General features: G+C 40.7%; 1 protein-coding gene across 1 annotated transcript in view; it reads left to right on the top strand.

Moving 5' to 3' along the window:
• The window catches only part of LOC149189785 (uncharacterized), a 138,432-nt gene that overhangs the window by 89,035 nt on the left and 25,883 nt on the right, over positions 1–23,514 (top strand). The window contains exons 8-10 of the mRNA XM_089410341.1: positions 14,769–14,881; positions 15,055–15,178; positions 15,236–15,314. Coding sequence (XP_089266467.1) covers positions 14,769–14,881; positions 15,055–15,178; positions 15,236–15,314 — 316 coding nt within the window. The remainder of the gene's footprint in view (positions 1–14,768; positions 14,882–15,054; positions 15,179–15,235; positions 15,315–23,514) is intronic.

Raw genomic sequence — 23,514 nt, 5'->3', positions numbered from 1 at the left:
CTGTCAGGCACCAACTTTTCTAATGCTTCCAGATATCCTCTAGTTACCTCTCGATCTAAATGGGGTTTGGTCCTAACACCACCCCCTGCTGCAGGTTTGCCCAACCAAGAATCTGAGTAGTATTTTGGCGTAAGGATATACGCCAAGCAATGTAGTGGAAGGTTAAGCCTATTCCACCGTTCACACACACAATCGTGAATCAGTTTGTACAAGTCGGGATCTCTGTTATGAACAATGTCTTTTATTTCCCCCAACATGGTATCCATTTGCTCATACACCTCGCCAATCACTGGTTTGTCTGTATCTGCAAACCGAATCATGTTATAAATTGGCTTGGTGAAATCCAATACCTGTCTCACAGTTGTTCAAAACTGCCCATCAAGAGCGGCCTCCTCCACCGTTTCAAAACCTGCAATGTCAGCTACATTTGTAGCCCTTTCCTTTAACACCTGCCAATGTGGACTTGATACCATGCTAGCTAATGCCTCTCTTACCTTCAAAAGGCGCCTGAAGGTGAGGTAATAGCTACCAAATCTAGTCCTCGCAATCTTCAGCAACTCCAATCTCGAGTGACTGCGGAAAAGGCCATGGGTATTGCTATGATTTGTAATAAATTTTATCATTTTTTTTCCTTTCTTGTACAAATCACCAATCCATTGGTATTGTTCATTTTTGTTTTTGACAATATCATGCAACAGAAGGTTCAATGTGTGAACCAAACATCCAGACCAAAATATGTTCGGGTATTTATCCTCAATAATTGCTCCCGCTGCCTTACAATTAGGAGCATTATCAGTGATGACTTGGATGACATTGTATGGGCCAATACGCTCAATTGTTTCAAGCAATGCTTCTGCAATGTTGATAGCGGTCTTGAACTTGTCTGAGTAATCATGTGCAGCTAGAAAGATGGGACCACTTCGGGACACAGCAAGAACACTTATCAATGGCTTGCCTTTTACATTTGTCCATCCATCAGATACAATGGACACCCCATTGTCAGTCCAAGAACTTGTCATTTTATTCAAAGAATGTGATATTTTTGCTTTTTCATGATCAAGGCCAACAGTTCTTGCCTTGTCATACCCAGGGCTCTTGTATCCTTTAGGGGCATCATTTATGGCAGAAACCATTTCGTGCCAATAAGGTGAGTGTAGAACATTGAATGGTATCCCACATGCATAGAGGAACCTGTAAACTTTTGAATCCACATCATTCCTACACCCTTCATCAAGGAAATCTGATATGGTTCTACGACGTAAAGATGATGACCCTGTGCCTCCATGTGCATATCCACTGCCTTGGGAGGATGCTGAAGGAGTTCTTTGTGAGCTTGGTTCAAAGAAACCCCTTGATCTTTTTGCTCTGTATTGGGCGTCCTCCTCTTCCTTTATGTATTTGGCTCTATCTGCTGTTGACACCGCGTTACAAGTTTTGATTCCTATTTGTTTCTCTCCATCCCATGGCCTTTTCCCGCAGAGGTGTCTTCTAGCACGGGTGTATGAGCCTGTGTAATCAGTGTTGCAATGGGGGCAATGAAATTTAGTGGTTCCACCCCCTCTCCCTATTTCAGCCCTGTGAACATATTTCCACAATGGAGTTTGGTCTTGTTTAGTTTTTTGACCCTCATGTTCACCCTCCTCCACATCCTCCTCACTGGGGTTTTCACCCATTTGACTTCCTCCGGCTTCTTCATCCACCTCTTCAGTTTCAGGCCCCCTCCGTTTCCTACTCTCCACCACCATAATAACCAGAAAGGGGACCAGGAAGAGGAAAATGCCAATAAAAATCCCCAGGTCCATCGTGTTTGATGTTTGTAGGGTTTGAGTCTTGAATCTGCAAATTAATTTAGTTTATTGGGATTAATTCATTTAATTTATTAATTTAATTTAAATTAATGATCTTTAAACTCAAACAGGTAAATGAAACTAACCAAATTAACTACCTAACCAGCTAAACTAACTAAATGATTAAGTTACTTACCTCTGCAAGCTTGCTCCTCGCTCCTTGGCACTTGCTCCTCGCTCCTCAGCTCTGGCTCCTTGCTCCTCAGCTCTTGCTCCTTGCTCCTTTGCTCTTGCTCAGCTCTCAATCTCAAGCTCAATGAAGTTGAAATGAGTTTTTTTTGGCCCATTGGGCTTATAAACAAAAAAAAATTAGTTAAATTTTTTTAATTTTTCGGGTCCGGCGGAATTTTTTTCCGCCGAACCGCTCCCGGAGCGTTTTTTAATGCCCGGGAGCGATCAGGGAGCGATCGCTCCCCGATCGCTCCCGGGCATTAAAAAGCGCTCCGGGAGCTCGGGAGCGATCGCTCCCTGAAACGCTCCCTATCAGAGCAGGGAGCGTAAATTTTTTTAAGGGAGCGCGCTCCCGAAAATCGCTCCCGTCCGAGAGCGATTTTGGGAGCGCGCTCCCGACCCGCTCCCGAGCCGCTCCCGCCCGGAGCGCGCTTCGGGAGCGGGTTCGAGGGGGGGGGGCGCTCCCCCGCAACACTGTTCTCACCTCACACACAACACTGACCTCTAAAATAACTGCGCAATCTTGAAGGAAATAATTCCTTCTGCATGGATGAGTTTCCTTTATAGGAAAATTCCTCCAACTGATAATACACTCCCTTCCTTTAATCTCAACTGGGTCTATGTTTGAACTGACATGCATGAGTTATTTATGACAGAATATTCAGTTATCTGGAGAATACTAGTTGCATGCATGCATGCATTAATTGACTGAACTCACAATTAGTTCCTCCAACTATTTGGAACTAATTTAACTAGACTTAACTCAGTTAACTGAGCTAACTAATTACAACTCATCCTTATCTCCTTAATTAAGGGATAACTTCCTCAATCAAAGGGATAACTGTTGCATGTCTTCATAAAGACTTCATGTTTGATTTTTTCCAACTAATTAACTCAAGATGAATTAATTAATTATTTTACAAACAACTGCTAAGATCAAATTCAAATTTTACTTCTCTATTTTAGTTCAGGGACTAACTAAAATAGGAAGGTATCCCGAAACGCTATTTATGGAAGTGCTATTTTTAGCACTTCTATATTTAGCATTTCTTGTTGCTATTTTCAACACTCCCTCTCAACAAGAAAGGGATTATCAGTAACCCCAATCTTGTCTCTGTGGAACTCGAACTTGCATTTTGACAATGCCTTCGTCAAAATATCTGCATCCTGTTCCTCGGTTGAAACATACAGCAACAACATGATCCTCTTGACCACACAGTCTCGAAGATGGTGATACTGGATATCAATGTGCTTGGACCTGTCATGAAAAACTGGATTCTCAGAGAGTTTGATACAACTCTGATTATCGCAGTAGATCACAACTGGATCCATCCTCTGATCAAACAATCCCACTAGAATCTTCCGCATCCAAATGGCCTCACATGCAGCCTGACTCGCAACCATGTATTCAGCCTCTGCTGAGCTAAGTGCAACTGATCTCTGTTTCCTGCTGTACCAAGAAACTGCAACTGAACCAAGGTTGAAGATTCCTCCAGAATTTCTCTTCCGGTCTGATGGACTCCCTGCCCAATCCGCATCTGTGAAGCCCTAAAGCTTCACTCCTTATGTCCGTCTGTACCACAATCCAAACTGAGATGTGCCTCTGAGGTATCTTAGCACATGCTTCGCTGCCTTCCAAAACAGCTTGGTAGGTTGAATCATAGCTTGACTCAGCTGGTTCACCGCAAAGCATAAGTCTGGTCATGTGTTCACCAGATACATAAGTAAACCCACAAGCTGCCGATAAACAGTAGCAGCTACCACCTCACCTGAAGTAGCATCCTCCTTCCTCCAGTTCCCAACTAGAGGAGTCTGCATGGGTTTGCACTTCTCCATGTGAAAGCGCTTGAGTATCTCATTGGCATACTTGCCTTGAGACACAAATACTTCACCATCTTTCTGCCACACCTCCATGACTAGAAAGTAGTGCATAAGACCCATGTCTTTCATTTCAAACTCTCTTGCAAGGTCCTCCTTGCAAGACTAGATTAGCTGATCATCACCTGTCAAAATCAGATCATTGACATAAAGAACAATGATCAATGGCTTACCTTCTACCATGATGTGGTAAAGGTTTGCATCTGCTTCACTCTTGGTGAAGCCCAACCCAGTGAAATAGCTGTCGATCTTGGTGTACCAAGCACGGGGTGCTTGCTTCAGCCCATACAAAGCCCTCTTGAGTCGGCACACATGCGACTCATGATCGAAGGTCTCGAAACCCTCTGGCTGCTCAATGTACACCTCCTCCTCAATCTTCCCATTGAGGAATGCTGTCTTCACGTCCATCTGATGGATCTTCCAACCCATCTAAGCTGATAGTGCCAACATCGATCTGATAGATGAGTACCTTGCTACAGGAGCAAATGTCTCATCATAGTCGATCCCCTCGACCTGTGAGAAACCACGAGCAACAAACCTTGCCTTATGTTTCTCAATACTGCCATCAGCTGCCTGCTTTACCTTGTAAAGCCATCTGGAACTCACCACTGACTTGCCCTAAGGTCTTGGGACAACATCCCACACACTGTTCTGAATGATAGAGTCGTACTCCTCTACCATTGCATCAACCCAGACTGGTTGCTGCACTGCCTCCTCGAATGAAGAAGGCTCGGACTCTACACACTCCCCAACTAGGGCCATGTAACCAGTGTACCGCTCGGGCGACCTCCTCTGTCTGCGCTGAGAAGATGGCTGTCCCACATTCTCCTGCGCATCCAGCATCAACCTGTCAGCTTCCCTTGAGTGTTTCCGCCCATCTCTGGAAGTCTCAACATGAGTGGATGTCTCCACTCCCGGATCCTCTGCATGCGGCTGCTCCGCATCAATCTGAGGCTCCTCCTCCTTAGGAACTGAAAGTTCCTCCTCTGCATGCAACTTAAGCTCCCTCTCAAGTGATACTCGCATGGCTTTTTGCTCGTCGAATTTCAGATCCCTGCGTACCACTGTCCTCTGACTGGTAGGCAGGTACACTCGATAGTTGTGGGGTATATTAGTGTACCCCACAAGTATTCCCAACTCAGTTGTTGGATTTAGCTTCTTCCGGGCATCTTTGGTCACATGACAGTAAACTGATGATCCAAAGATTCAGAAGTGACTCACATCTGGTCGCTTCCCAGAAAAAGGCCTCCATAGGTGTCTTCATTCCTAGTATACGGTGCAGGCTTCTGTTCTGCAAGTATAATGCTGTATTGTATGCCTTAGCCCACAAATGCAGTGGTAGGCTTTGGTCATGCAACATCGCTTGAGCTGCTCCCACAATCGATCTGTTCTTCCTTTCGGCCACCCCATTTTTCTGTGGGTTATGGGGTGCCGTCAACTCCCGTTTAATTCCTTCTGTAGCGCAGAAGTTCTTAAACTGGTGGGAGACATACTCTCCACCATTGTCGGTACGCAAGGCTTTTATTTTCTTTCCAGATTCTTTCTCTGCCAAGGCTTTAAACTCACAAAACCTCAAGAAGGTCTGATCCTTCTTTTGCATAAAGTAGATCCAGCATCTACGAGAAAAATCATCAATAAAAATAACATAGTACCTTTGTTTAGCAGTGGAGGCTGTAGAGAATGGTCCACAAACATCTGAGTGAACTCGCTCCAGGATTGCTCCAGCTCTACTGTCTCAATCCGGAAAGGAAGATTTCGCATACTTACCCAAGGTACAACCTTTGCATGTATTCGTCTGCTCCAATTTTCCCTTGGGAAGTTCGATAGAAATCTGTTGCATGATCTTCAGGGCTTCATGGTGCAAGTGGCCCAATCTTCTATGCCATAGCTTGCCAACATCTTGGCTATGCACCATTTCAGCTTTGGAACCCAATGCAGCACAATCGTCTACCTCCATCTTGTAGAGATTCTTTACTCGAATCCCGATTTGCTTGGTCTGTCCAATGCCGATATGCCTCAGAAATACCTTTCCTTTACTAAAGACTACATCATAGCCTGTATCTTCTAGTATAGCAACAGACATAAGATTCTTCTTCAGACCTGGTACATACTTTACATCAGTCAAGGTGAGAGGAGCTCCATGCTCCCTCTGAAACACAACCGTACCTTCACCTGAAACACAGTACTTTCCATCATCGCCCGTCTTGATCTGCATCTGGAGATCCTTCTCCTCCAAGGTACTGAAAAGATTCTTGTCACTTGACATGTGGAATGAAGCTCCACTGTCTAGGTACCACACACATCCCACCATGGATGAAACCATGCATGCGATAAGAGAGAAATCCAACTCAAACTATGAGGCCAGTGCCTCACCATCAGATCCCTTCGAGGATCCCTTCTTGGATTTCTTCTATGGACAATTCGTAGCATAATGGCCCACTTCATGACAATGAAAGCATCGCACTTTCGATTTGTCAAACTTCTTCCCACCATGGGAAGAACTGGATTTGGAATGGGACGCCTTCCCTTTCCCCTTTCTCGCCTTACTCGCTAAGGCTAGATTTTTCTCATCATCTTGCTTTGATGAGGATCCATCTCTGGTGCTTCTTCTTATCTCCTCCTGCATCAGATCCGACCAAAGTCGTTCTCAATTTGGCAGTTTTTCTCTTCCATTAACCGAGTCTTGGTAGCTATGCTAGCTCTTAGGAAGACCAAGGAATGCAAGACTCGCCATGTCATCATCGGCTGTCGTGATCCCTACACTTCCAAGCTCATCCCTGCAGGTGGTGAGCTTGTTCAGATATGTAGAGATCGTGTTGCCCTTTTCACACTTGATTTTCCGAAGCTTGTTATTCAGCGCCAACTTCCTCTGATCGCTGCTGTTCTAATATAGATCTTTCATTGATTTCCACATCGAAAACGGTGTCTCCTTCCCATGGAGACTCGAGATTATGTGGTCTCGAACTCCCTCCAGAAGGATTCTCCTTGCTCTAGCCACACATTTCTTCCATTCCGCCAATTCTGTAGCATTAGCTGCTACGGACTTGGGGACTTATTGATCAATGAAGTCCTTTAGACTGTTATCCTCTAATACTGCTTCCATGCGATCCTTCTAGGCTATATAATTCGAACTGCCATCAAGGGCATACTCGAGTCTTAAACGCTGAACGCCATTGGTGAAATTAAGATGTGATAAGAACTCGATTTCTATATTCAGGAACCTCAAAATTCGAACTTCTCCCTTCCTGTATACTGTTCTTCACTTTGATCACCTTTTCTCTGATACCATGTAGAAATTCTCACGGTAGATCAACAGATTATGCAATATACTAAAGCAAAATACAAGATCTACTTCTACAACAAACTTTGCAGAAGCTTAATCGAATATGAGCAAGATCAAATAGAACACATATAACTGAGATCGAGAAATCAATCACACATGAACACAGAAGAATAACTCGGGGAAAGCCTCAGCTACAAACCCCACTATCTGTATTATCATACAAGTGGAAATATCTTCGGATTACACAAAGCTTTAGCTCACAAGCTATCCAGCTCTCAGTACAATCCCTCAATGCTGCTCATAGACAGAATAGACAACACATATGCCTTCCTCCAGTCCTCCAAGCCTCCTATTTCCTTGCGCAGTTTCTCCTAGGTCCTCCAACTATAACCTGTGTGATTCTCACCTCACACACAACACTGACCTCTGAAATAAATGCGCAATCTTGAAGGAGATAATTCCTTCTGCATGGATGAGTTTCCTTTATAGGAAAATTCCTCCAACTGAGAGTACACTGTCCCTTCCTTTAATCTCAACTGGGTCTCTGTCTGAACTGACATGCATGAGTTATTTATGAGAGAATATTCAGTTATCTGGAGAACAATAGTTGCATGCATGCATGCATTAACTGACTGAACTCACAGTTAGTTCCTCCAACTGTTTGGAACTAATTTAACTGGACTTAACTCAGTTAATTGAGCTAACTAATTAGTAATTACAACTCAAATACAACTCATCCTTATCTCCTTAATTAAGGGATAACTTCCTCAATCAAAGTGATAACTATTGCATGTCTTCACAAAGACTTCATGTTTGATTTTCTCCAACTAATTAACTCAAGATGAATTAATTAATTATTTTACAAACAGTTTTAAGATCAAATTCAAATTTTACTTCTCTATTTTAGTTCAGGGACTAACTAAAATAGGAAGGTATCCCGAAATGCTATTTATGGCAGTGCTATTTTTAGCACTTCTATATTTAGCATTTCTTGTTGCTATTTTCAACATCCTGTAGGTTTCCTCCCCCTGGGGCCCTGCTAGATTTTTTGGTAATAGGCTAATGAGGGGGGTAGAGCTCATGCTAGGTTTTTGCCACATGCTAAATTTTGTCTCGGCCATGTTTTGCATTTTAACTCTTCTTTTTTTTGTGTTGTGGCCATCTTATGCTTTTTAATTTTTTTGGTTGCGTCAACTTCTAGGGCAAAGTTTTCCAGCCCTACTCAAGGATGTATATGTGTGAGTGCCAAATCCCAATGAACAAATGTTAGTTAACCCAAGGGATGGAGGTGGTAACAAAGGAATGATGAAAGATGAAAGATCTTAAATATGGAAAGGGTAATGGACTTGCTACTTCAATCCAAGTTTCCTAAGTATTGTCTTTCCTATAACCGTAAGGCCTTAGAGGAGGTCCCATTGGACTAGGGTTAAAGACTAACCCCCTAGTAAGGTGAGAGAACAAGTTTACAGTCAAGATCGGTCAATCATCCAGATCACCCCTTTATATATGTTAAAATGCCCAAAACATTAAGTAAAAGCACTCGATTGCAAAATGGCTAAAGTACCTGTTGAGTGGTGGCCCACCTTCATTCAAGAGGAATGTCGGATAATGAGAGGTGCATGATTGGTGAAGATGGTGGAGGAATGTGGCATATCGTCAGCACTGGGCAATGTCTAGGGTTGCTGGCTAGCTGGCTGTCCAAGATAGGAGAAAAAGTTCTCCTATAGGGTTTACCCATTTTGGTTGGCAACAATGCTGATTTGACATATTTAAGGGATAATATTGTCGAGTGATTTGACAAACATATTGAAGATAATATGGCAGATTTACTGCTGTAAATATGCAATAATTAAAGTGATTTCAGATCTGGTTTATGCTTGGAAAATGGTGCCCTCAGGGCTGAAAAAAGTTGGCATTTGTTTAGTATATTTTCCCTGGACTGCCTAGTATATTGGGTTAAAGTGAGATAAACTACGGTTCACTGTTTGCTACTGTAAATTGATATTTCAAATCAGCCTTAAGGATGAAGTTCACAGGTACTAGACTTGGGAAACCTCTAGCGTGAGGTGAAATTTCTAAACTTGCAGTAAAAGCCATAAACATGGAAATTTTAACGAAATCACTTATGTCGCACTCTGATTACATATATGAGAGCCATAGATGAAATTTTTACCGAAATATAGCTGACATTGCAGAAAACTGTGATTCCAACTTCCAACTGCAAAATGATAAATCACCACCTAAAAATCCCCATTTTTATCTAAGATTGGCAAATTCTTGATTTTCCAAAATAATTGCCAAACTTGTGAACAAAGGGTCAATAAAAACCCGGAATTTGATTTTTTGGGGTCTTTTTTGTAATTTTATCTATTGTCGAAGCCATAATTGGAAATATTGAATTTTTAAAGTGAAAGTTGATGTTCTCCTTCATCTTTCCTTCTCTATTCTTTTACTTAGAACTTTAACATTACCATTAATAATTCTAGGATGTTTAAGAATGTTTCCAATTTTATTTCATGCCACAGAATGAGGTGTATCCTCAAGCTAGAATATTATCTTTTATGCATCTCTTGAGTTTTGTCAAATTTCTAAGAGGTTAGATTGAGATTGCATCAGTGTTTAACAGAACTCCACTCCTAATGTAAGTTAGATTATTTAGTGTTGTAGTGATGATATATGATATGGCTGATGTTAATCCATTGAAAATTCGAAATATTATTATATCTTCATGTTCAATCTCAATAGGAAGGCGAATCATACACACCCATAACAGATTTGCATTGATTTTATGGTTTAAGAGAATAATTCCATAGAACAATAAATGCATCTTGGTATTTTACATTGTTCTTCTATAAGTGGCTTGTGCTGGACACATTCTTCAAACTTGAACTCAACCTATATTTGGTTGAGGAATTGATGGTGATTCCAGTGAAGTCAGATATTAAAAGTGAAATACTTGAAGTCAATCAGGAGCTCTGTAGCCAAAGTGGCCAACTAACTAAATGGATGCAATTTTAAAGACTCCATTCATTTTGTTGTTTAAGAGGACTGAGTTTGATACCAATATTAGTGGCACACATTGATATGAATTGTTGTCTACTATCTAATTGAATACTCTTTGGCATAGGCATCCAACTTGCCAATATGGATGAACTAGGAACTTAAAATTTTAATATGAGAGAGGCTCTCAAGAAAGGCCAATAAAAGGAGGACCGTGATGATTTTGGTAATTCCATGTATGCAGTTGATGTACTCACAAATGCAAATCGAATTTTGTCATGGAACTATAGGTAGTGAAGCCATTATTATGCTTAACATCTAAATTTTCCGTAGATTCCTATGTCATGGTATTTGATACCACCAAATATATGTAGTGAGAGGTACAGGGTGGATTACATAGTAGTAACATGGCATAGGATGAGATATAGTGAAATTAATATGAAGAAAGTAGAATTTTGTAACCCATTTAGAATATGATAGACTTAACATGTAATGTTCCTAAATAGGAATGTAAGTGATATTAAGCAAATAAACTGTGCAACAACATATAAAAATTAAACACACAACAAACATCCATGAAAACGCTGCCAATAAGGAATTGCTAAGCCGTATTATTAAAAATCTGCAGGCTAGATACAATATGAAATGGAATGGTGCACCTGGGCTTGTCCCAATGAACAAGCAAGACCAACCCCAGGTGGGAAAATAGTTGAGCTGAAGGCTGCCCAGCTACTGCACCACTCTGCATTGCGTTGCTACAATAAACTGGTGCCCTACTGAACTTCGACTAGCTAGAAGGTGCTCGAAAACTGCCCAGAAATTTGTGCGCTTTTAACCCCGGACTCCTTAGACAAAACCCAAAAGGGAATTTAGCTGGTTTTGACTTTGGATTTTCTGCCCTCTTGGAGCCTCTCCTCAACTTCGACTGCCAATTTCCACTTGCAGGAAACAACCTACAAATCCTACTGCAAACTCCTCCAAAATGCTGGGTTTACCTGTGCTATCCAACTCCAAGCACCCCGGATGGCTCTTGGCCCAGATAAGCTGCTCCCCAAGTCCCCACGAATTGCTGTTGGATGGCCTCTACGTAGTTCCCCTGTCCAGAAATTCGACTGACTGATGCGCTGGTCTAGTTGGCTACAAACTGCAGCGAAAATGCCTTTACTATGTTGCCTCCTCAGTTCTTGGATCTCCCAGCAAGTAATGAATCCCTTGTTGGCTTCTAACTCCCCCTGCGTGTTTCCTGGCTACGCAGGAATATGCAGTTCCCTCTCTGCGCTGATGGATGAAGTGCATTGATGTCCTTGACACCCTAAAAACTCCTGTGTAACAGCCTCCCTAGGGCGGGCACGGATGGTCCCCCGAAGTAGAGGTTGAATCTCACGTGTGAGAGATTCGTGGCTAAATAGCTAGTAGACTTGCTAAGAAACAAAGCATACAAGTGAGTGTTTGTTTGCAAATGTAGAAGATGAAAACAAAATGAGAGCTGATCTCTATTTATAAACTCCTTGGGCCCTCTTAGCCTCATGTGGACCCCTCCATCCACCCATTCTATTTTCCCTCCAAGCATATCGAATGGCTAATTCGAACTCCTATGTGGGTGGCCCCCACATTCCACTAGCAGCTAAATAAAGTCGATTTGGCCCCTAAGTCAAAAGTGTGGGGCCCTCTTCCTTAGTCAAAAATGTGTAGCAACACCCTATTACTAATGTGTTTGAGAAGGGACATGACATAACAACTTTTAGGATTTCAGTGTTTTATGATTGGTGGGATTGTAGCATTTCAAGACTAGATTGTATGATGTATGAGGGTATGATATTGTGATTTATTCAAGAGCACCAAGTCCTCTATGTACCTTGTGTTTGGTGTGTTCATTGTTGAACTTATCTATCATGACCTTAGTAAAAATGTCCACTTCACTCAAGTCAAAACTTTCGATTATGAATGTTAAGGTTTTTACCTTAGTGTTGAACTCATCTATCATTATCTTAGTAAAAATATATGCTTCACTCAGGTAAAAATCACTAATCAGGCATGTTAAATTTTTTTCCTCATTTTAATGCTTGGATTAGCCAATTTCATCAATATAGGAAAGTGTTGGAAGAACAATAGGGTGAATGGAGTTGGATCCACAAGTATACTCAAGCACCAGTATTGATGTCCCTGGAGGATTGAGGTAGAGGCCAAAGGAGGTGGTAGAGGGTGTTATTGAAGATGAGGATCCTAATATAAGGGATGGTTTTGATGATATGCATTTATTTGTTGTAACATTATGTTTTTGGACTTTGAAGACCATTTAGACCTTGATGTTAACGTATTTTATTTCAAATATGTATCACACATAGTGCCATTTTTCTGTTTTCACCCTTACATGCTATATACATGAGCAAGCATTTGCATAACTTTACATGGGGGAAGGTGAGGCGTGATTTTGGTAATGTGATGTGTGCAATTGATGTAGTCACCAATGAAAATTGAATTTTGTCATGGAACTCTAGGTAGTGAAGCCATTATTATGTTTAACATCTAAATTTGGCATAGATGCTAATGTCATGGTTTTTGCTACCACCAAATATATGTCGTCAGAGGTACAGGGTGGATTAGGATGAGATATAGTGAACTTAATATGAAGAAAGTAGAATTTCGTAACCCTTTTAAAATTCAATAGACTTAACAATTTTTAGGATTTCAATGTTATATGATTTATGGGATTGTAGCATTTCAAGGCTGGATTCTATGATATTTAAGGGTATGAGATTGGCATTTAATCAAGAGCACCGAGCCCTCTATGTACCTCATTGTTGGTGGTGTTCATTGTTGAACTCATATATCATGACCTTAGTAAAAATGTATGCTTCACTCAAGCCAAAACCTTCGATTAGGAATGTGAATATTTCTACCTTAGTGTTGAACTCATCTATCATGACCTTAGTAAAAACATAAGCTTCACTCAAGTCAAAACCACTTATTAGGCATGTAAAACTTTTTGCCTCATTTTAATGCTTGGATTAGCCAATTTCATCAATATGGGAGGGTGTTGGAAGAACAATAGGGTGAATGGAGTTGGATTCCACAAGTATACCCAAGCACTAGTATTGATGTCCCTAAAGGATTGAGGTAGAGGCCAAAGGAGGTGGTAGAGGGTGCTACTGAAGATGAGGATCCCAGTGTCAAGGATTACTTTGATGATATGCATTTATTTGTTGCAACATTATGCTAGGCCATTTAGGGCCTCAATGTTATCGCATTTTATTTCAAATATGTATTGCACTTAGTGTCGTCTCTCTATTTTCACGCTTTCATGCTCTATATAAATGAGAAAATCTTTAAACCATAGAACCATTAAACACCAAATACGCAAATATTTTCTCATGTATATCAAAGTTTGGATTTACTTTGTATATATATATATGTCAAAGACAATCCAAACCATTAAACACCAAATATGCAAATATATATAGAACTTTACATGGGAGAGGGTGAACAACGAGTGACCTATTGTAGAGGAGGCACCTGAGTGGTTACATGAGGAACAAGGGAAGGGCGTAGGGGAGGATGGCTCACAACAGTTGGTGGTGGGGAGGAGACTAAGAGTGAGGAGGTTGATGTGATAGCCTCAACACTACCTTCCACATAGATTTAGACAATGCACTAATGACCATTTGTCTTCAGCCACAGGCCTTCTCCTATGCGAGGATGAGTCATTGCCTTTGCCCATAAAAGGGGTAGAGTGGATCAGTATAAATGATAGATTAATCATTGTAGATGACACATAATGATGATATATATTTGTTATATATTCGATGTAATTTTGTATTTTATTGGTTTGGAATGGACAACTGTCAAGATTCAACATCGACTTTGACTATCATTTATGATTTGGCATCCATTACATCATATATTAGGGTTTGTTCCATATTTATGCGCCAATATGCTTTTTTGATGTTGCTTTTATTTATATTTCAAAAATATTGCAAAAATGAATTTATTTTGTATTTTCTAATGCTCACCATGGTTTGTTGATTTTTGCTGATTTCTTTTGTGAACTTTTTGATGTCATACTGTTCAGAACCTCCGCGACTTTTTGCCAGTGCGGATTTTTTTTTTTTTTAAATTATTGGAATTTTAAGTTATCTATTCTCTGTATTTTGTAGAAATAAAAATTTCATGTTCTAACAAGTTTATGCTTAACATTTGTATTAACTAACATTATTTCTATTCATTGTTATGTTTACATTTAGACCTGACATTCATGCAGTTCTCATTTTTGGCTGGGCATTTAACAACTGCTTTGTTGCCCATCACCTTCATTATGTTTATATTAAAAAATTATTGAAAAAAATGAATTTATTTTGTATTTTATAACGCTTGCTTTTGCCATTTTTTTCGATGTGCTTTATTCGGACCTGCCACAATTTTTTTCCAAAGCAGATTTTTCATGATCAGAACAACTGATTTTAGGTTATCTATTCTCTGTGTTTTTGCAGAAGTAAAATTTCTTTTCTGACAAGGGTATGCTTCACACTTGTATTAACTAGCATTCTTACTGTTTGTTATTATGTTTACATTTGGACATGACATTCATGCAGTTCTCATTATTGGTTGGGCGTTTAACTACTGGTTTGCTGTCAATCACTTTCATAATGCTTGGTGGTATATTTCTTCACGCCATTGTGCTTTTTCGATTGTGGTTGAATCATAGGTAATTTTTGTATCCTCAATATTTGATATTCAATGTCATATGTATAATGGCATTAGATGTTTCTATGCTTTTAACTGTCACTTGTTCTTGCGTTGAAGGTTTCTTAGCTGCAGGAATATATTAGTTCAGTGCCTTAGTCTATGTCTGATGCAATTTTGCTTTTATTTAAGCAGTTTTGGGAGCGGAACAGTAGACTTAATCAATATAATAGGCATGACAGCATTATGGGGTTTAGGGGATGGAGTTTTTATGACTCAAATTAATGCTGTACTTGGAATACTTTTTCCTCACGATACGGTAAGTCATTTTACTTTATGTAATTCATGTTTGCTTCACATTTCATAAATATACTAGGCATGGCAGCATTATGGTGTTTGGGGAATGGAGTGTTTATGGCACAAATTAATGCTGTGCTTCGAAACCTCACAATACGGTAAGCCATTTTACTTTATGTAATTCATTTTTATTAAGCTAGTGTTTTTATGAAATGTGAGTGCCAGAAATATAATTTTTCATTCTATAACATATCATGATGGTTTGAAGGGAGTACGTTTTTTTCACTGAGATGAGTATCATGGATTAAGTATGACTTTGAATCTCCTTCTTGTTTTTTGGAAGAATTCCAGATGCTTATTTGAAATTCTTTCTGTTTTATTGCCAAAGATTCATTTGTTTATAGTTTTACATCTCCACCTAATTTGTTTCCTTCCTGTGGTTTCAATGGCCATTTGAAGGTTTGGAAGCATTTAAATCTTTTTCAATGCCAAATAGTCCAACAAATATTTATGTTTGAGAGAAGTAAGGTATTTTATTTTAAAATTTCAATTCATGATATACAAATTTGAACTCAAAGATCTAACTTAAAGTTGAAACTTAAAATTTTACGAAACACTAATCAAAACTTTATATTGTCACAAACTAAACTGCAGAAGTACAAATCAGGGAGTAGGAACAAAACATAGCTGAAATTTGGATCAATTTGCTAAGTCATGAATTGTAGATCTGAAAAATACTAATTCTGAAAACAAAAAAAAGCAAGCTTGAAATCTATATCAACAATCATCTTACTTCTCATTGATCTCAAAAGAATGATTACAGTAATGCAATACAAGAGAAGAAAAAGGTAGGCACTCCACCTGGGTGAGTTTTCTCAAGTCAACTCCCCTTCTAACTGGTGATTACGATGATGCAAAAGTAAGAGAAGAAAAGGTAGGCACTCCACAATGGGTAAGTTTTCTCAAGTCAACTCACCATCTTAACTTGCCACGTGCTCCTTTCAAGCAACCAAATGGCAGAAGAAGACAACTAGTAGTAGTAGATGAAGAACATAACAAAAGACACACTTAACTCTCTTAAACTAACATACAGGTTATATTAGGAAGGTTTACCACATGAGAGAATGTCTCACTAAAATTTCATTGACATGCATCAAATGAACTAGGGTAGATCTGACTTTCCTTCTCTAGATAAGGTGCACTTGTGCACGAGGAGTGAGGTGCAGCAGTGGATATAATATTCTCTCTACTCAATGTGGTCAACTAATTATTAAATGCAAATGACTTGCTGATGACTAATCACCAATCAAATAGCGAACCATAGTCTAAAAATATAATTTCTAGAATCTAAACCTACACAATCTAAAAGTAGAAAGTCCCTAAAAATTAGGAAATAAAGGAAGAAATAACTAATTACTAATCCATCGATGGTGTCAAAATGGAAGCTTCTAAAAATTAGGAAATTCTATTTTTTAAGAGATGAAGGAAATCAATGGGGAATAGCCTCAAAGCAACAAAAAACTGACACCCTGCAAATTGGGCTAGGGAAAATCTAAAATACTCTCTATTTGTGTGTGTTTTGTTACCCCCCAAAAGTGGGTAACCCTATAGGAGAAAACTTTTCTCCTATCTTGGACAGCCAGCCAGCTAGCAGCTCTACATATTGCTCAGTGATGATGATATTCCCACATTCATCTTCCATTTGCATAGATCATACACATCTCACCATCTAGCATTCCTCTTGAATGATGGCGGGCTACCACCTGGCAAGTACTTTAACCATTTTGCAATCAAGTGCTTTTACTTAATGTTTTGGGCATTTTAACATGGATAAAGGAGTGATCTGGATATTTGACTGATCTTGACTATAAGCTTGTTCTCTCACCTTACTAGGGGGGTTAGTCTTTATCCCTAGTTTAGTGGGACCTCCTCTAAGGCCTTAGGTTTATAGTAGGGGCATTACTTGGGAAACTTGGATTGAATTAGTATGTCCATAACCTTCCATACTTTACCATTTTTCACCCTCCTATGATATCACATCCATCCTTTGGGTTAACTATCATTGGTTCATTGGGATTTGGCACTGATACATCCACATCCTTGAGTAGGGCTAGAGAACTTTGCCTTGGAGGTTGATACAACTACAAGAAAGATAAAAGCATAAGATGGCCACAACAAAAGGAAACGATAAGTTAAAATGCAAATGATGGCTGGGACATAATTAGCACATGGGAAAAAGCCTAGCATGAGCTCTACTCCCTCATTGGCAATCACCTAGTTCTTGAGCACTAGATGCTCCATCTCATTATAAGGAACCCTTGCATTTACCAACCATGATGAGCAAGAAACTGACTCATCCTCAAGGGGTAAATAAATGCTATATCATACAAAGCAAGCTTGGACACTTTAGCTATGCTTCATATAAAAGCATTATCAACAATAAGCAAAAGGCATGCCAAATTGATGGAAAAGCGGTTTGAGGAAAGGGGTAGCTCATGTATCAACGATTTCTCCCTCCATTACATCTATAAACATAGGATGTGGACCTACACTCGCTGGTCCCATGGCCATGACACTTTGCCATGAAGTATTTCCCCTCCATTGTTATTTGTTATGACTAACACTTATTAACTGAAGGGTTAACCTTGGAAATATCACCTCCACTTGGGGGCTAGAAGCACCTAATAGGGTTGATTACCTAACCACCTCTATAAAGGTAAGGAACACTTTACAAGACTTGATCTAGTTAGATATTTGAAGGTGATCCCAATTTGAAGTACCATTAATAATTATTCCCATAACAACTGTGAATGGTCCACTATGATGCATATATGGTCATTGTCTCTAATGGGTGGTTTCTTTCACTTGAGTTTGAGATGATTATGCCTGGTGGTTCTACATAGAGAATCAAAGGCCTTGAGGGCACACTCATTCCATGCCTACTCCACATGATGCCCAGGTCGTACTACACTTCTAGAGAGCATGATGACCTTGCAAATGTAGCGTTTCCCTTCCACAACAGAGCGATGAACACTTTGACGATCTTGACAGTTGATTGACACCCTAGAGCACCGTTAGATGCTAAAATGTTGAGTTCAATTTGCTTGGATTTGGCGATTCTTGATGATGTACCCAGAGAACCCAAAATGCCCCCAAGCTGGCCTTAACACTATTTGATGGGAATTCCTTGATAGGAAGTCTAGATGATGACGATCATCCCTAGGATGATTAGGGAGGGCTTGTACTACCTCATGGAGCCCCAACACTGGAGAGATATTGCACCATGTTGTCTCGATGGCACACATGGAGTGTTAGTTTTTGTAGCATTGGATAGTTTTCTAGTCTCAAGACTTTGGGGAGAGGCTAAAACATAAGAGTTCTCCAAAACCCAAAAATCGTTTCAAGAAATTCCACATAGAGATGGCTCAATTAAATTAATTGACTGATAATTAAAAAATGCCTAAGTCTAACTTAGGAAAATTGATTAAATAATAGCAATTAATTGAGAAAGGTGAGAATTCTCTAGAAACTCACACGGGTTGACTTGGAGAGGATCTCAACCATCGATTAAGTTTTAATCTTGGTTTTGGAGTCCTAACTAGAGATTATAAGGAGAGGTCGATGGGTAGATGGAGAAATACACTTGGAGAGCGGGTTTCCTTGGGCAGTTTGATTTTCCAGAGAGACATTCTGCTGGAAGAGTTCGAGCTAGAGAGGGGACGCAAAGATAGAGGGGAAGAGACAATAAGTTCGGAGGAATATTTTCTAGTTCTAGAGAGGCAAGAGAGGAGGTCGAATTATTTCTTTTGGAAGTAGCGTAGGGCCTGCACAGTTGTTTGAGTCAGCAGTTTGATTTAGCTGGAGAGGAGGTCATTTCAGTTTCCTGAGGCCAGGAGGATTATCTAGGAGGCCGGAGAGACACTTTCCGAGTCAGTAACAGGCAGGACAACTTGATTAGCATCAGTTCCGGGGTGAGCGTGTGAGGGTTTGCGTAGAGGTGATGCAGGGCGTGCACAAAGGGTTTGGACGACTTGCTTTTCAGAGGTTAGTCAGAGCTAGGATTGCTTGGAGATGAGGGTAAATTCCCTTAGTTGATTTTGCCAGTATTTCTCTCAGATTGGATAGCCAGTTGGGCATCCAATATTATTGTACTCAGAATTTACTTTTGCATAATAATAAAAATCCTCAGTGGCTGCACTGATTTTCCCACATTGGGTTTTTCTTAGACATTTGTCCAAAAATAAATGTGTCAATTTCTATGTGTGTGCTAGCATTTCTCAGTTCCTATTTTTGCTTCTACATTATTTTTATTTGGTGAAGAAATTGCAGTACGAATATTTCGTTATTTTATAGTAAACAAAATAAACTGCATAATTAATTTATTAGTTAGAAGAAATATTTTCAGTTGTTGCATTTCAAGGAATTTTCACATGGTATCAGAGCATATTTGCCAGACAATATGCTCAGAGTCGGAGGAAGGGAAAATTTCGTTGTTCAGAGGGAGCAGTAGGCTAAAATTTTCAGAGGCTGTGCAGTGCCTAGCCAAGCAGTGCGAATTGCTGGGAAAGGGTTCAATTTTCTAGTTGCAGTTGCAGGAAAACTCGATATGTCCATAAAAGTGACTCCAACAGACATAGGGAGCAATTGTTCAGTGTTTTTGTAGAGCAAATTTCTTGTCTGGGCACAGAGGGTTTGTAGCAGTTTTCTAGAGTAGATTCAGTGCCAGGTGGAAGAGAAAGTGCACACACAGAGGGAGATTTCTCTTAGAGGGTTTCTAGTTGAGAAATACAATATTTCCAGTTGCAGCAGGTAGATTTCCTCACTCCAGAAGGGAGTGCGAATAACAGAGCTAGCAACCGAGCAAGAGAAAGAAGGATATTTCCATTACAGGTTGAGTTTTTTTGCAGAAATGGCCATAGTCGGGCTCAAAGATCAAGATAGATTGGATGGTGCTTCCAACTATATCATCTAGAAGGCCAAAATGTCCTTTCTCCTAGATGAGAAGGGTTTGAAGACCTATGCAGATAACATTGTGGCAGAGCCTACAGACAAACAACAATTAGTGACTTTCAGAAATAGATGGCCAAAGTGAAGCGGATGATCCTGGATGGAGTCTGGGACCATATTGTCTCACACATATTTGGTAAGAACACAACCAAAGAGATGTGGGATGCCAAAGTAGCGCAAGATGTTTCTAAAAGAGAAGCCGCAGAATGTTAGGATGCAGAAGAGAAGGCATATATCCCTTTCACCAGAATTCAGTATATTCGGGATCAACTTGTAGCTGTAGGAGAAGCAACTCAAACTACAAAGCTTGTGCATTTGGCCCTGAACAATGTCTCCAAGGAATGGGAAATATTTGTCCAAGGAATTTTGGGACAAGATACATTACCAGGGTGGGACCAGATGTGGTCAGACTTGCAATAAGAGGAGATGAGGCGATCTCTAGTTAAGAGCTCCATCAACGACAACAACAAGGGATCAAAAGGTGTGAAGGAGGAAGACAATGTGGCCCTTGCATCGAAGGGGAAATCAAAAGGTCCCAGTCAGGGACAAGGCTCACAGGGAGAGAAAAAGAAGAAAAATGATCTATCTAACATCAAGTGCTTAAGTGTGGCAAGTTTGACCACTACAGTACCCGGTGTCCTTAAAGGAATAAGGAGAAGAAGAATAAGTAGGATCAGGAGGCAACACTCGTAGAGATAGACAAAGTGTCCTCCTAGTTGGAGGAATAATTCGCCATGTATGTAGCTATATCTCCAGGAGAGAGGTGGGGCAATATCGAGCTTTAGTCCCAGAGTTGTGCAGAGATTTGGGCAGGGTCCATTGAGGTGAGCATCAGATAGTGTTTCCTCATGGGTCATTACCCTTGATACAGGGACCCACAGTATTTAATAGCAGGAGGATCAGTGTCAGTAGATGCAGTCAGTTCCAAAGTGACAGTTTCAGACGAGTTGCAGTCAGATGCGAAGAAGCGCAGAGCAGTTTTGATAGCAGGGCAAGAGGCACAGTGCAGAGTCAAAAATAACGCATATTTCCACGCAGACAGTGCATAGCAGTGTTGCGGGGGAGCGCCCCCCCCCCCCCCTCGAACCCGCTCCCGAAGCGCGCTCCGGTCGGGAGCGGGTCGGGAGCGCGCTCCCAAAATCGCTCCCGGACGGGAGCGATTTTCGGGAGCGCGCTCCCTTAAAAAAATTTATGCTCCCTGCTCTGATAGGGAGCGTTTCAGGGAGCGATCGCTCCCGAGCTCCCGGAGCGCTTTTTAATGCCCGGGAGCGATCAGGGAGCGATCCGCGATCGCTCCCTGATCGCTCCCGGGCATTAAAAAATGCTCCGGGAGCGATTTTTAATCGGCCGGGAGCGGTTCGGCGGAAAAAAATTCCGCCGGACCCGAAAAATTAAAAAAATTTAACTAATTTTTTTTTGTTTATAAGCCCAATGGGCCAAAAAAAACTCATTTCAACTTCATTGAGCTTGAGATTGAGAGCTGAGCAAGAGCAAAGGAGCAAGGAGCAAGAGCTGAGGAGCAAGGAGCCAGAGCTGAGGAGCGAGGAGCAAGTGCCAAGGAGTGAGGAGCAAGCTTGCAGAGGTAAGTAACTTAATCATTTAGTTAGTTTAGCTGGTTAGGTAGTTAATTTGGTTAGTTTCATTTACCTGTTTGAGTTTAAAGATCATTAATTTAAATTAAATTAATAAATTAAATGAATTAATCCCAATAAACTAAATTAATTTGCAGATTCAAGACTCAAACCCTACAAACATCAAACATGATGGACCTGGGGATTTTTATTGGCATTTTCCTCTTCCTGGTCCCCTTTCTGGTTATTATGGTGGTGGAGAGTAGGAAACGGAGGGGGCCTGAAACTGAAGAGGTGGATGAAGAAGCCGGAGGAAGTCAAATGGGTGAAAACCCCAGTGAGGAGGATGTGGAGGAGGGTGAACATGAGGGTCAAAAAACTAAACAAGACCAAACTCCATTGTGGAAATATGTTCACAGGGCTGAAACAGGGAGAGGGGGTGGAACCACTAAATTTCATTGCCCCCATTGCAACATTGATTACACAGGCTCATACACCCGTGCTAGAAGACACCTCTGCGGGAAAAGGCCATGGGATGGAGAGAAACAAATAGGAATCAAAACTTGTAACGCGGTGTCAACAGCAGATAGAGCCAAATACATAAAGGAAGAGGAGGACGCCCAATATAGAGCAAAAAGATCAAGGGGTTTCTTTGAACCAAGCTCACAAAGAACTCCTTCAGCATCCTCCCAAGGCAGTGGATATGCACATGGAGGCACAGGGTCATCATCTTTACGTTGTAGAACCATATCAGATTTCCTTGATGAGGGGTGTAGGAATGATGTGGATTCAAAAGTTTACAGGTTCCTCTATGCATGTGGGATACCATTCAATGTTCTACGCTCACCTTATTGGCACGAAATGGTTTCTGCCATAAATGATGCCCCTAAAGGATACAAGAGCCCTGGGTATGACAAGGCAAGAACTGTTGGCCTTGATCATGAAAAAGCAAAAATATCACATTCTTTGAATAAAATGACAAGTTCTTGGACTGACAATGGGGTGTCCATTGTATCTGATGGATGGACAAATGTAAAAGGCAAGCCATTGATAAGTGTTCTTGCTGTGTCCCGAAGTGGTCCCATCTTTCTAGCTGCACATGATTACTCAGACAAGTTCAAGACCGCTATCAACATTGCAGAAGCATTGCTTGAAACAATTGAGCGTATTGGCCCATACAATGTCATCCAAGTCATCACTGATAATGCTCCTAATTGTAAGGCAGCGGGAGCAATTATTGAGGATAAATACCCGAACATATTTTGGTCTGGATGTTTGGTTCACACATTGAACCTTCTGTTGCATGATATTGTCAAAAACAAAAATGAACAATACCAATGGATTGGTGATTTGTACAAGAAAGGAAAAAAAATGATAAAATTTATTACAAATCATAGCAATACCCATGGCCTTTTCCGCAGTCACTCGAGATTGGAGTTGCTGAAGATTGCGAGGACTAGATTTGGTAGCTATTACCTCACCTTCAGGCGCCTTTTGAAGGTAAGAGAGGCATTAGCTAGCATGGTATCAAGTCCACATTGGCAGGTGTTAAAGGAAAGGGCTACAAATGTAGCTGACATTGCAGGTTTTGAAACGGTGGAGGAGGCCGCTCTTGATGGGCAGTTTTGGACAACTGTGAGACAGGTATTGGATTTCACCAAGCCAATTTATAACATGATTCGGTTTGCAGATACAGACAAACCAGTGATTGGCGAGGTGTATGAGCAAATGGATACCATGTTGGGGGAAATAAAAGACATTGTTCATAACAGAGATCCCG

Source organism: Pinus tabuliformis, chromosome 3_1, assembly GCF_031772625.1.
Source record: "Pinus tabuliformis cultivar Carrire ecotype Pingquan chromosome 3_1, CPIR1, whole genome shotgun sequence".
Lineage (NCBI taxonomy): Eukaryota > Viridiplantae > Streptophyta > Pinopsida > Pinales > Pinaceae > Pinus > Pinus tabuliformis.
Note: the sequence above shows the minus strand (reverse complement) of the source record. Positions and strands in the feature narration are given on the sequence as shown.